At 38.8% G+C, this 12,009-nt stretch overlaps 1 protein-coding gene and 1 pseudogene across 1 annotated transcript in view; both read left to right on the top strand.

Moving 5' to 3' along the window:
* Nucleotides 1–11,607, top strand: part of CATSPERE (catsper channel auxiliary subunit epsilon) — a 50,496-nt gene extending 38,889 nt beyond the window's left edge. Inside the window, exons 19-22 of the mRNA XM_054576685.1 lie at nucleotides 4,400–4,486; nucleotides 6,642–6,799; nucleotides 10,468–10,521; nucleotides 11,454–11,607. Of these exons, the coding sequence (XP_054432660.1) occupies nucleotides 4,400–4,486; nucleotides 6,642–6,799; nucleotides 10,468–10,521; nucleotides 11,454–11,607 (453 nt within the window). The remainder of the gene's footprint in view (nucleotides 1–4,399; nucleotides 4,487–6,641; nucleotides 6,800–10,467; nucleotides 10,522–11,453) is intronic.
* On the top strand, nucleotides 8,545–9,083 carry LOC129072907 (protein MIX23-like; annotated as a pseudogene).
* Nucleotides 11,608–12,009: the final 402 nt, after the last annotated feature.

Here is a 12,009-nt window from a genome sequence, read left to right as displayed (position 1 = left end):
AAAACCAAAGTGACGTGCTCCTTCCGAAGCAACTTTCTCATCTACCAGAGACCTTAATTCTCCACGGACAACCCACCCAGATAGCAGCCGAGTGGCGGGAGCCCAGCTGCTATCCTCTCTGGAGAACTGCAAGCACTCATTGTCCTTGAATTATGTTCAAGGACAAACCCGTCCCACCGCACACTCCTCTCACATTTGTTCACCACTCAGCGTGCAAGCCCTCTTGGCCTATGTCCGCCATCTCATCCTGAAGCTACCGTGTCCCTCCATACCTTGGCCCACGCTCCCACTACTCTCTGCCTGCTCACACCTTTCCAATGTACCTTGGGGTTAAATGCCCTTAAGTCCTTCTTCCATAAGTGTGCTCAGAGGGTATCATTTTCCCTATTTTTCTACCAAATCCTATGTTTCTCTCCCTTGAGGCTGAGCTGTGGAATTGAGGTTCTCCCTAATCCACAGTATTATTTCCAGATCGTTAACTCCTCACCCTCAGGAGAATGCTATTTGTCATCTAGTCACCGTCTAACCCATCCTGACCTGTTCCTGTCATATACTCAGAGTTTAATGAACAGTCACAGTGGACTCCGGAATTCTGCCAGCTGTCATGTAGGGTAACTGCTGGGGGAAGATCCTTCAGAACGGGGACTGCGTTTTCCAGCCCCTGTTGTATCTAACTGGGGCCACGTGACCGGTTCTGACCCCTGGAGCGTGAGCAGAACTTGTATGTGTCATCCTCAGGATGGAGTGTTTTAGGGGGGACCACGTGAACTTCCGTGCTTCCTCTCTCCCTTCACGTGTCAGCATGTGACAGCAACAACGAATGACAGAGTAGAGCATGCGGGACGAAAGGGCCGGGGGGACTTCAAGGGGCCACCAGACAGAAAGAGCCGAGCTCCTGATTCACGTCTTCGAGGAGGGTCATCCATAAGAGCATCAACCCAGGGACATCTGCACTGAATTATGTGGGATCGAGGTTTAAAATATTAATGGGTAAACCTCAGAGAGCTGGGGTTTATTATTGCAGCACACAGAGAGGGTCTCAACTAATATAACTCACCCTATTAAAATTATAATGAAATTCAAACGGTTCAGTCTCTGATCTCAACCCCTAATTCTTTAGTTTTTTCTTTATTACTCCCACTATTGCTCTGCTCCTCCTTTCTACTCACACGATTGAATGTACATCACATCGAGCCCTCTGCTTTCTCCCTCTCTAGTCCTTCCACTTGTCTTCTTTTCTTTCCCTAACTTGACATAGTTCAGTTTTTCAGTCAATTTTTGTTTTGCCAGTATCTTTCCCCAATGTTGTTCCTGTTCACTCTTATGGGCAACTTTAAACATCTAGTCTTTCTGCCTTATCCATGCTTATATCTGTGCTGCTGATCACTTCTAGAAAAAAATAAAATTGGAATAACTGGAATTAGGAACTCAGCTATGGAGAGTGATGGCTGAAAAGAGAATTAGTCAACTGGAAGAGCGGTCGGAAAGAAATATACAGAATTATGCATAGAGAGATAAATTGATTTAAAATAGAGAAAAGAACGTTATGGAGATGTGATGCTAAGACCTAAGAACTGGAGTCCTAAAAAAAGAGAGAAGAGAGCTTCTTGGCCAGAAGCAATATTTTCCAAAGCTGGTGGAAGACATCAGGGCACAGAAAGTAATCTGCATCCAGAAACACCACTGTAAAATATCTAAAGTCAAAAACAAAGAAAAACCTTAAAAGTAACCAGAGCAAAAAAGATGATACCTTCCAAAGAGAAATAAAGCTGATTTCTCAATGGAAATAATAAAAACCAGAGAACTTTGAACAAAAATATCTTTAAATTACTGAAAGACAATGAAAAAAGATTTGAGAGAAAGTGACAAACATTAAAGACGGGCAAAATATAGATCCAGTTGATGGATAAATGGAATCCCTGAAAAAGACAACCAAGTAAAGGAAAAAAACCAACACTAATAATTCAACAAACATCTCTCCCCTCATAAAAAAGGATTTGAAGCTTCATATTGAAAGAGTATGCCATAAACCTGAGGATATAAAATCAGAACAGCCAACTCAAGGGGACATCCAGGCAAAAAGCAAGCAATTCATAAGAAAAACAAAACTAAATTATCAGCAGACATTCTATAGCAATGCTTTATGTCAGAAGAAAATGGAGTAAAAGATTTAAAATACTAAGTGTAAGACAAGAATTTTTATATGCAGCAAAGCTGATTACACTAATAAAAGGTACAAATTGCCATCAACATGTAAAAAACTCAGATAATATTGTTCCCATGAGCCTTTCCTGAGTAACTTATTAAATATAATAAGCATTGTACAACCAAAATTACTAAAGAGATATCAAAATAAGAATTAGAAGAAATTATACTATATTTAATATAGTATAGAGTTACTTAAAACTAAAACAAAATGAGAGTGAATAGGAAAAGAGTATAGTATACAATGGATGTACTTTCTGACAATGTAGATATAGTACAATTGTAAAAATGGTAGGCGAATGTGAAGAGCCTATGCAAAGGAAAAAAATATAACCCCATTTACTAATCATGATAGTGGTAGTAATATTTGCATTGCTATTCTGAAGCTGTGAGGTTGTATCACGTGAGATAAAGCAAATGTGTAATGATGGGATATTCTAACACTATCATTCTTCCACCAAGTGTTTTTTGGTAAAAGCAAGGAGATAAAAATGTAAGATAGAAGTTAGTCAAAAATCCTGAATTTGCATAGAACTCAATATAAACACATGAGGTATTGTAATAGATATTGGTCTGCATATACAATATAGGAATATAATGTTTATGGAGAGAGATAGAGAGAGAAATAGATAAATTTTTCCTGCTCTATTAAGATCCCTGGAAATGTAACTAATCAGTAGCAGTTAAGTATCCTTAGTACCCAGATTATGACCTTGAAATAGCATTTACCACTGAAATTCTTAGATGAATGGCTGATTCCAAGCCTGAAGAAGGAAATGTACAGGATGAACTTGGAGTCGTTTGACATACCCAAAAGCAAGGAAGCATCAAAGGCTGCTCGGGCCACGTCAACAGTAATCAGAAGTCACCATGAAGACAATCCTACCGGCCAAAGACGGGACAGGTTGAGCTACTTTAGGTTAGTTACTGCAATGGGTTAAACTCATTAAATATGTTAAGTCTGCAGTCATGATGATTTTTTTTTAAGTTTACCTTTGGAGAATGATAAGCAATAAGAAATAAATTTCTTATTTTGAAAACAGGCAAAAAAAGAAACAAATATTTATCCTACCTCCTAAATAAATTATACCAGTGGGTAACCAAATAGGTGACAGGAAGCATCTTTTCATAAAATTATTTCAGTTCACAAATTTAAAAAAAAAAAGAAGAATTTGAATATCATCACTTTACAACTAAAATTATAGAGGCTATTATGAATAAACTTATTTCAATGAATCTGACAATGGACAAATGGATAAAATGAGCAAATGCCTTGAAAAACACAATTTAACTAAGTTTCTTGTATTCCTAGAAAAAAAATAGAAACCTCTAATCACAGATGGCTTTGCTGATGAAGTATATAAACATCTTTTACTTCAGCCTTATAAAAACCCATCCAGATTATTAGGGTAAGAGGAGCATGTTCCAATTCATTTTGTGAATCCAGGAGGAACTTAAGACAAAACAGAATTTTGAGACAATCTAGCTCATGGCCATTGATATAAAACACTGAAACAAAATAGTAGCAAATAAAACTCATCAATATATTAAAAAATAATATAGCCAGACCAAGTTTTGTTTATTTCACAAAGAAGAGCTGGGATAACATTTGAAAATCAAAGTAATACACCATATTAACAATAAAAAGAAAAGACATGATTATTATAATAGTTGATGAAACATCATTTGATTAAAAAATTATCATCCATATGTAACATTATTTTTAAAATAAATCTTAGAAAATTATAAATAGATGGTAACTTCCTTAACCTAATAAAATGTAGATACAAGATAAAAACTATAGAAAACATTTAAGGTGAAAATCTGAAAATCTGAAATTAGGAACATGAAATAAGGGTGCCAGTTACCACTATTTCTGTACAACATTGTTTCTGATCTTTGTGATGAGGCAAACAATAGGCAATAAAAATAAATTAAAAGCATACGAGTTGGAAAGGAAGAAATAAAGCTGTCATTCACAGATAACCTAACTGTTCATGTGAAACAGTCCACATGAATGAAAGAGCTTAAGAGTTCTCTCTGTACAAGGTCAATATACGAAAGTCCATTGTTTCCCTGTATGTCAGCAAATATTTAAATAATTAAACATTTTTTAAATACCTCATTTCCAACGGCACTAAAATATATGAGGTTCTTATGAATGAATTGATATACTATCTACATCTTTTGACAGAGCGGCTGTTTAAATGAAGCCCAGACGTGGAAGTCAATGACTGAGCTCAACAAGCACCTCCCATTAGAAAAAGCCTGGGGGCCAGAGGTAAGAAAAACAGCACCTTGCAAATTGCTTATTTATAATAAGTAGTTTGAGATTTCAGTATTAATAAAGCTTGATGCAAACACTTTGGATTCTGTTTGATCTTCTGTTGGTCCTGTTACTAAAAATTTTTTAAAATTATTTTTTGTTACTAACAATTTTGTCTAATTTTATCTGCTGAAAATCTGTGTTTAATTCTCTAATTTATTCCCTCTCCCCCTCTCATAAATAGCTAGTGTATACTCTCTCATCTCTCCTAAAGTTTCCAACACTTCTTCACCCATCCTGATTCTTACCTAATAAACTTGCTTCCTACTTCACCAAAAAAAATTATGGTAATTATCAAATCTGGTGTTAGATCCTGTTATTTAAAGAAGCAAATACTTTTAAGTGTACAATATGGTGCCTTATTGTTTTTAATATTTTGTCAACTATAATTCTTTGTAACTAGTTTCCCTTGTAGTATAACTTGTTTTATATTGTTTTTAAAAACATTATTCTAAGAAGGTACCCTTGGTTATCCATAAGCTTCATCATATTGACAAAAGGACCCATATAAAAAGAAAACTTTTACACACACACACGCACACACACACACACTCTATGAGCTTAGGAACCCCCGATACAGACGTTGAAAAAGAAACACTAAGCCTTCCGTCATTCCACTATTTAGAGACTGGGGAAATGAGGAGGAGCAAAGGAGATTAAGAAGAAATAACCCGAGAGGCTGGAGGAAAGCCATCCTCCTTCAGGTCTTTATTAAAAATCAACTAGTCAATGAAGATTTCCCTCGACAGACTCTAGAAAAAGTCACCCTCGCCCCATGGCAGTCCTTATCTCCCTTCCCTAGTTTCTTTAATGTCATTACCATTTATCACTCACTGACACATTATATAGTCTGCTTATTTATCCATTTTATTATCTGGTTCCCCAACTTGAATGTAAGCTCTGTAAGAGAAGGAAATTTTGTGTGTTTTGTTCACTGCTCTGTCCCCAACATCTAACCCATTATGAATGCTCAATAAGTATTTGTGGAACTAATTAAGTGTAGGTCACCTACATATTTAATGAGCATTAATTCCACTAATAAGAAACCATAAGGAATTAAAGTAGTAATAGAATCAGTTAAAAATAAAACTTACCCTCCTGTTTGTTGAGGGTTCAGGGTTTGAGGATAGGTGTGACCCTCTACTTGCCAAAAGCACACAAAAGGCCCCCAAATGTTCTAAGACTTCACCAAAATAACATATCCCTCGAAACAATGGGTCCCCTGCTAATTAACAGTCACGAAACTTGCCTCAATAGTAGGACATAATGCAGTGGGTCTCAAATGTTAGGGTCCACGAGAGTCACCCAGAGGACGTGCCAAAACAGGCCTCCAAGGTTTCTGACTCAACAGAACTGGGGAGGGGCCCCCAAAATTTGCATTTTTAACAAGTGCCCAGGCGATGCTGGTACTGCCGATCCGGGGGCCACATTTAAGAACCACTGAAATAGTGGCTTCCATTCTAGAAAGATCTGGAGTGCCCGCACCAGGCCCTAAATGTCCCATTCTACTGCAAAAAGACACCAAGCTCTCCCCTAAAAGGGAGAATTCAGTCTGGAGTCTGAAATGATGGAAGGCGGGTACCTGCAAAGACCAGCTCTGTCCTGAGGATAAAGCTGCTGTCGCTGAAGGGCGTGTTAAATGCACGTAACTGAACTGTATGTTAACTGAACATGGCCATCCCAGGTGCCCTCTCCCTGGAACGCGTACCTGGAATGAGGCAGCATTCCTGTTCTGGGAGCTGTGCTGACTGCTGCCCAGTTTTGATGCGGCGGGGATGAATACCCTGCATGTGAGGTCTGGGAGGGTAGCTCGAGAGACTGTAAATTCTCAGGAGAAACCCTGAAGGACTCAGATGGAGAAGTGACATTTTCACAGGTTCTTCCAAGTTAATGTTAGAGCTCGGGAAGGAAAGGGCGAACGTGAGCACTGAGTGGTTGGCTACACACACGTAACGCAAGGCTGGATTCAAATCTCTGGACGAGGCTGACATGCTATTGGGGAAAGTCCTTGGCTAGAAATGAAGTGTAAATTCACAAGGCTAGGGAAGATTTGTTTTCTCAGAGACTAGATGGATTGATTAAGTGGGTTTTGTCTTTATTTCCTGTTTAGAACTATAAGCACTGTTTTTCTTATGCTATTGGAAAACCGGGAGACCTGGAGCAACCGTATGAGATTATGAACAAGTCCAACCGTAACCATTTAGTTTGGCCCATGTACCACACTGGGATGTATGTGTTTCAAGTGAAGATCCTGGATCCAAACTACAGGTAAATACAAATGTTTCATTATTAATAGTCTTAGCATTACTCCCTCAAAATTCAATTTTTATTTGAATTTATTGGGGTGATACAGGTTAATGAAATTATGTAGGTTTCAGGTGTACGATTCTATAGTATATCATCCATACACTGTATTGTATGTTCACCACCCCAAGTTAAGTCCCCTTCCACCACCATTTATCCCCCCATACCTCTTCTACCGCCCCCAAGTCCCCTTCCCGCCTGCCGTTGTCTGTGTTAATTTAATTTGATGTCACCTAGATATTCAATTTTTGTGATTATTGACATATTTGCTCTTTCATTTTTGTAGCAATCACATGAAACAGTCTATAGAGGTGGGAGATGGACATTAATTAAGTTAACCAATTCACAATGACTATGTTCCTTGGCTGTGATAGATGCAAATATAACATAAGTACAACCTCAGCCTTTGAGGTACTTATAAATAAATGGGTTGGGGAAGGAGAGGTGGGGTCCGGGGCACACACGCAAACCACAGGAGGTTAAATCAGAACAAATGCTGAGAGAGTTTCCCAATTGTTTTATTGGGGAGCAAAATAATAATTCAAAGATGGGAAAGATCCATGCTGTTTTGAGCATCGGCAGAAAACTTCCTGGAGAATAAGGAACACTGGTAGAACTGGCATTGCCAGGGGGCTGGAATACACCTTTCTGATGAAAAAAGTCACACGAATACTGAAATGTCCATGGCTTGCGGAGTCACGGAGGAAGGTGGGAAATACCTTGAGTGGGGAAGGCAGAGAACAAAAGAGAACTTTGTTCTAATTTAAGGCACAATGTTGAAGTCAAGTTCAAACCGTGTCCTTAGAGGGCCTCCTTCGCATCTTTACAAGGAATTGTTGCGAGGACAGTGTAGTTCGTCAAAAATCGACCTGGGAAGAGCATAAAGAATGGTATAACAGGAAAATAAACTGTCCGCAGACAAATGAGAAGGCTGCAGTTAACGAGGCAAGAGCTCAAAGGAAAGCCTGGCGGCTATAAAAATAGAAAGGGAAAAGTCTTACAAATCTGTGTCTGAATGAGGGATTATATTGCTCTAATGTGGCAAATGAAAGAAAAGAAGGAAGTGATATGGTTTCCAGTTTTCTAGTCTAGGTGATTGAAAAATCATGGTCTTTTCTTTGACCAAAATAGCTAACGGGGTGGTTTTGCTCTGGAGGAAGTGTTACGGTGAGAGTCCTGACTCGGCACTGGAGGGGAGAGTGCAATATCTCAGTGAAGACGTCCTGCAGACGGTTAAAAATTTTAATCTGGGCCTTGTGTTGGGGGGAATAGCGTATAATAAAGAGGTGAAACTACACATGGGGGTCTCCTCCATAATGATTCCATGAGCACACGTACGTTTACTGATTTCTATAAAGAAAGAACAAAAGGGCTTTAGAGAGCCCCGCAGGAGAACTAGCACGGGTCGCTTGGTTTGGGGACATAGGAACAAAGACTATTCCTAATACTCATCTCAAAATTTCGAAGGTGAGAGGCTGCCTTCAGGCACACCAGCGCAAGGAAGGCTGGAGGGTGACCTGGTGGATGGAAATGGGTTTTCACCCACGACGGGGGTAATGTGGGTACTTGGGTCCATATACCCAAGTGGACTCCAGGAAAGAGAGCTTTATCCAGGGGCAGGAGGGAAAAATTCCACGGAGAGTTTGTTTAAAGGAGTAACGATGAGATAGAATAAAATGTCAATTTCACTCTGCAAAGTCCAATAAATAATGACACTAAGGCATGTCAACATCACTAAGTCAAGAGGGAAGGAAATTCCTAGCAGGAAGAAGAAAAAATGTTGGTCCAATACAGTAGCACCCAGTGGACATGTGAACTGTAAGGAGTTCTCCAAGTTCCAGGATTTATTCAAGGTGATGAGGACGCCTGATAAAGAACAGTACAAGATTTAAACACCACGGTTCCAACAGCTTCCTTGGCAGGGAAGAACTGAGGCCAGCCGAACCTGTAAATAGCTTTATGAGTTTGATGGAGGCCCATGCCAGTAGAGAGTCATAAAAAAATTGTACGGCTCACTCTTCATCAGTAGTGAAACACATCTGAGAAGAGAGAGAGGATTTGGATGGTTTAACTTTATGAAAGCAACTCAGAAAAGAGTTGAAATGGTTGCAGTCAGAGCTGAACGTTGAAGGAACAGTGAATGGCGGGAGCTGGGAGGCGTTGAATTGAACGCTGCCCAGTTCAGTTCAAGCCTCCAAAGAAGGAATTACAAAAATACTTGTTAAAAAAGGACCGTGTCATCTCATAAGCACTAAGCATGACAGGCATCAACAAGGGGGGCTTCCTAGGATAATTTCTGAGCCAACAGTCCAAGACCCTCTGTTGATTTGAGACCCACTTAGCCAAGACCTCAAGTATAAATTATTCTGATAATTATGGAGAAATCAACTGCTATTTTATACTGATTCTGGGGAAAAAAAGATGTTTTATAACTATTAAAATAATTTTCTGACAAAAAAAAAAAAAGAATGAAAATGTCATAGAGTCTAGGGTCACCATTAATGTTCCACAAAACATTATCTCAAAAAGATCCCTGCACCTCTGTGTTTATGGCAGCATTGTTCACAATAGCCAAGATGTGAAAGTAATCTAAGTGTCCATCGATGGATCAATGTATAAATAAGATGTGGGATATATAGGTGTATAAGTATATATTAGTCATAAAAAAGTAGAAATCTTTCCATTTCAACAACATGGACGGATGTTGAGGGCATTGTGTTAGCAAGTCTACTTGGCTTTGAATCTTCCTTTGCCACTAGTAGCTGTGCAGTCTTAAGTATATTGTTTTGTCTCTTTGAGCTTAGTGTTCTGTAAAATGAGTCAATAACACCTATCTTATCGCACTCCGAAGGGTAAATGAAGTACCTGGGCAAAAATCCCAAACTTTGCTGGTGCTTAGAAAACACTCAATAAAATTAAGTTCCTTCTTCTTTCTTCCTCCCACATGGAGGTAGGTGAAATTATATCACTATTGTTTGTTTAGCTATATCCTGCCTCATTCCAACCAATATGCTAAATTATAAGAGATAGGAACTTTAGAAATAATAATAGCTTTATACGTAGGCTTTCAACATTCTCAGCTTCCTGAAGGAGTCAGCCTATATCAGGTGAACATTGCATGCGCTTTACACAATTGGAAAACCCAGCTCTGCTACTTACAACTTCATTTCCTCATCTAAAAGAAAGAGTTGCTCTAAGGATTAACCAAGATAATTCATGGAGAGCATTTGGTACATTGCCTGCTCCATAGCAAATGCTCAATTGGTATTATTTTCAGTAATGCTAACAGTCAAAAAATGCTAACTACTTATTATTTTTGTCAATACTCATTATTGTTAATTATTATTAATATCATTATTGCTGTTGTCTTGGGAACCGTTATCAAACTGGTGTAAAATGTGCACAGGGAGGTTGCAGTAACCAGCTCTTGGAAGTTTGTAGCAAGCAGCCTAAGTCACACACACAGAAAAATCATCACCGCTATCGTGTAAATGTATCTATTCTCTCCCTTGTCAAGAAAATGACACTTGAACTACGATTATATATCATTTGATCAGTACCATAGAAGTGTGGAGACAGCCTTAATATATTGTACTTCATTTAATCTTTAATATTATTTTTCTTCTTTGCAGTTTCTGTAACCTGTCAGCTATATTTGCAATAGAGATCTTTGGAGTGATTCCCAGGTAATAATTGTGCCTAATCAGGCTTTAAAGAGAGAAATTGTAAAAGACACAGGTAGCAGCTAAAAAGGAAAAGCCCCTCTCTCACTTTCCTGGGACCCGAATATCTCTGCCCTATATCTGGTGTCCTAAAATTGTATGTATCTATTGTATCGGGGACATGATAGGAGGGAATTCCTGAGGCTCGTCACAACAGCTCGGGTGCCTGTTCGTTCCATTCCACTCAACAGCTGCCGTCTACCCATGAAACATATCTTCCGACTCCACCGAGGGGGCAGCCAGCGACAGTGGGACTGGAAGGGGACCGTGGCTGTGCGTGCCCTGACCCTGCGTCAGCCCTGGGCCAGTGGCCACGGTGCCAAGACCTCCGGGAACTGCTTGTGAAAGCATTTCCCTGGATGGCACAGCAGTTTCTTTGGAGAGCAGATTAAAAGTCCTAATATTAAAGTTGGGACCACAAATGACTTTGCTTCTCTGTTCTGGGACTGCTTTTGTTTTTGTTGTGTGGGGGGGGGTTTTGTTTGGGGGTTTTTTTTTGATATGTTAAACAAACATGTAAGACAAACCATTATTTATGGCCCTACTTTCAATATTACTGACTCCTCAATTTGTTGTACTAATGGGAGGTTAATGATGCGAATAATCAGCAAATGAGATAAGCCATGTGTTGTTTCTAAGTAACTTTGGGAAACACACATAGCCTTTTTGCAGCAACTTCTCTCATTATATTGATCATACTGTCTCTTTTCCTGCCTGGTCAGCCTCAAACACTAAAAGGTAAACATCTGAGGTTAGACAAGTATGTCCTATTAATCTTTGTTCTCTGTCAGTGGAATAGTAGCTAGCCATTCAGAAACTGTTTAACTAAATAAATTAACAACCAAAGTGGACAATAATTTTTAATGACCCTGCTTTCTTTTCATTTTAAATTTCAGTCCAAGCGGCTACCTGGTTGTTTCTTTCCTCTTCTTCCTGCTGCTACTGTTCTTCAGTATTCTGGTTTTGAGTTACTTCCATTACATGAGGATTTATAAACAACATGTTTATGAACCAGATTACAAAATTGAAAGAAAACATAAGAATAGTTAGAAAAAAATGCAAGCGTGTTTACCACGAGTGTATGTATGTAGGAGCATATACGTATATGTGATGTCTTAGTGTTCCCTTTTTGTCTTTTTAGGCCTCTTATACCCAGTTTACAACTTCTTTATATTACATCTTCTTTGTTAACATTACTAGTGTGGTTTCTGTCTCCTGATAATCACCCCAAAAAAGGCTCCCTGTTATGTTCAACTCCCTCTTGCCTCCTTCCATTTAAATGATAAATTTATGAATAAATATATACTTATTTTTTCTGTCTCCCATTGGTTTGTAAGCTTCACAAGAACAGGAGTCATGTCTGTTTTATCACAAGGTACTAGTGATACACAGTGGCTGGTACATAAAAGGTCCTCATGACATACATGCCCCATGAATGAATGCCGAGTAATT

Source organism: Pteronotus mesoamericanus, unplaced genomic scaffold (genome assembly GCF_021234165.1).
Source record: "Pteronotus mesoamericanus isolate MK-2021 breed Mesoamerican mustached bat unplaced genomic scaffold, CSHL_Meso_final contig_347, whole genome shotgun sequence".
NCBI classification, from domain to species: Eukaryota; Metazoa; Chordata; class Mammalia; order Chiroptera; family Mormoopidae; genus Pteronotus; species Pteronotus mesoamericanus.
The sequence above is the reverse complement of the archived record's forward strand: the minus strand, read 5'-3'. Positions and strand labels throughout refer to the sequence as shown.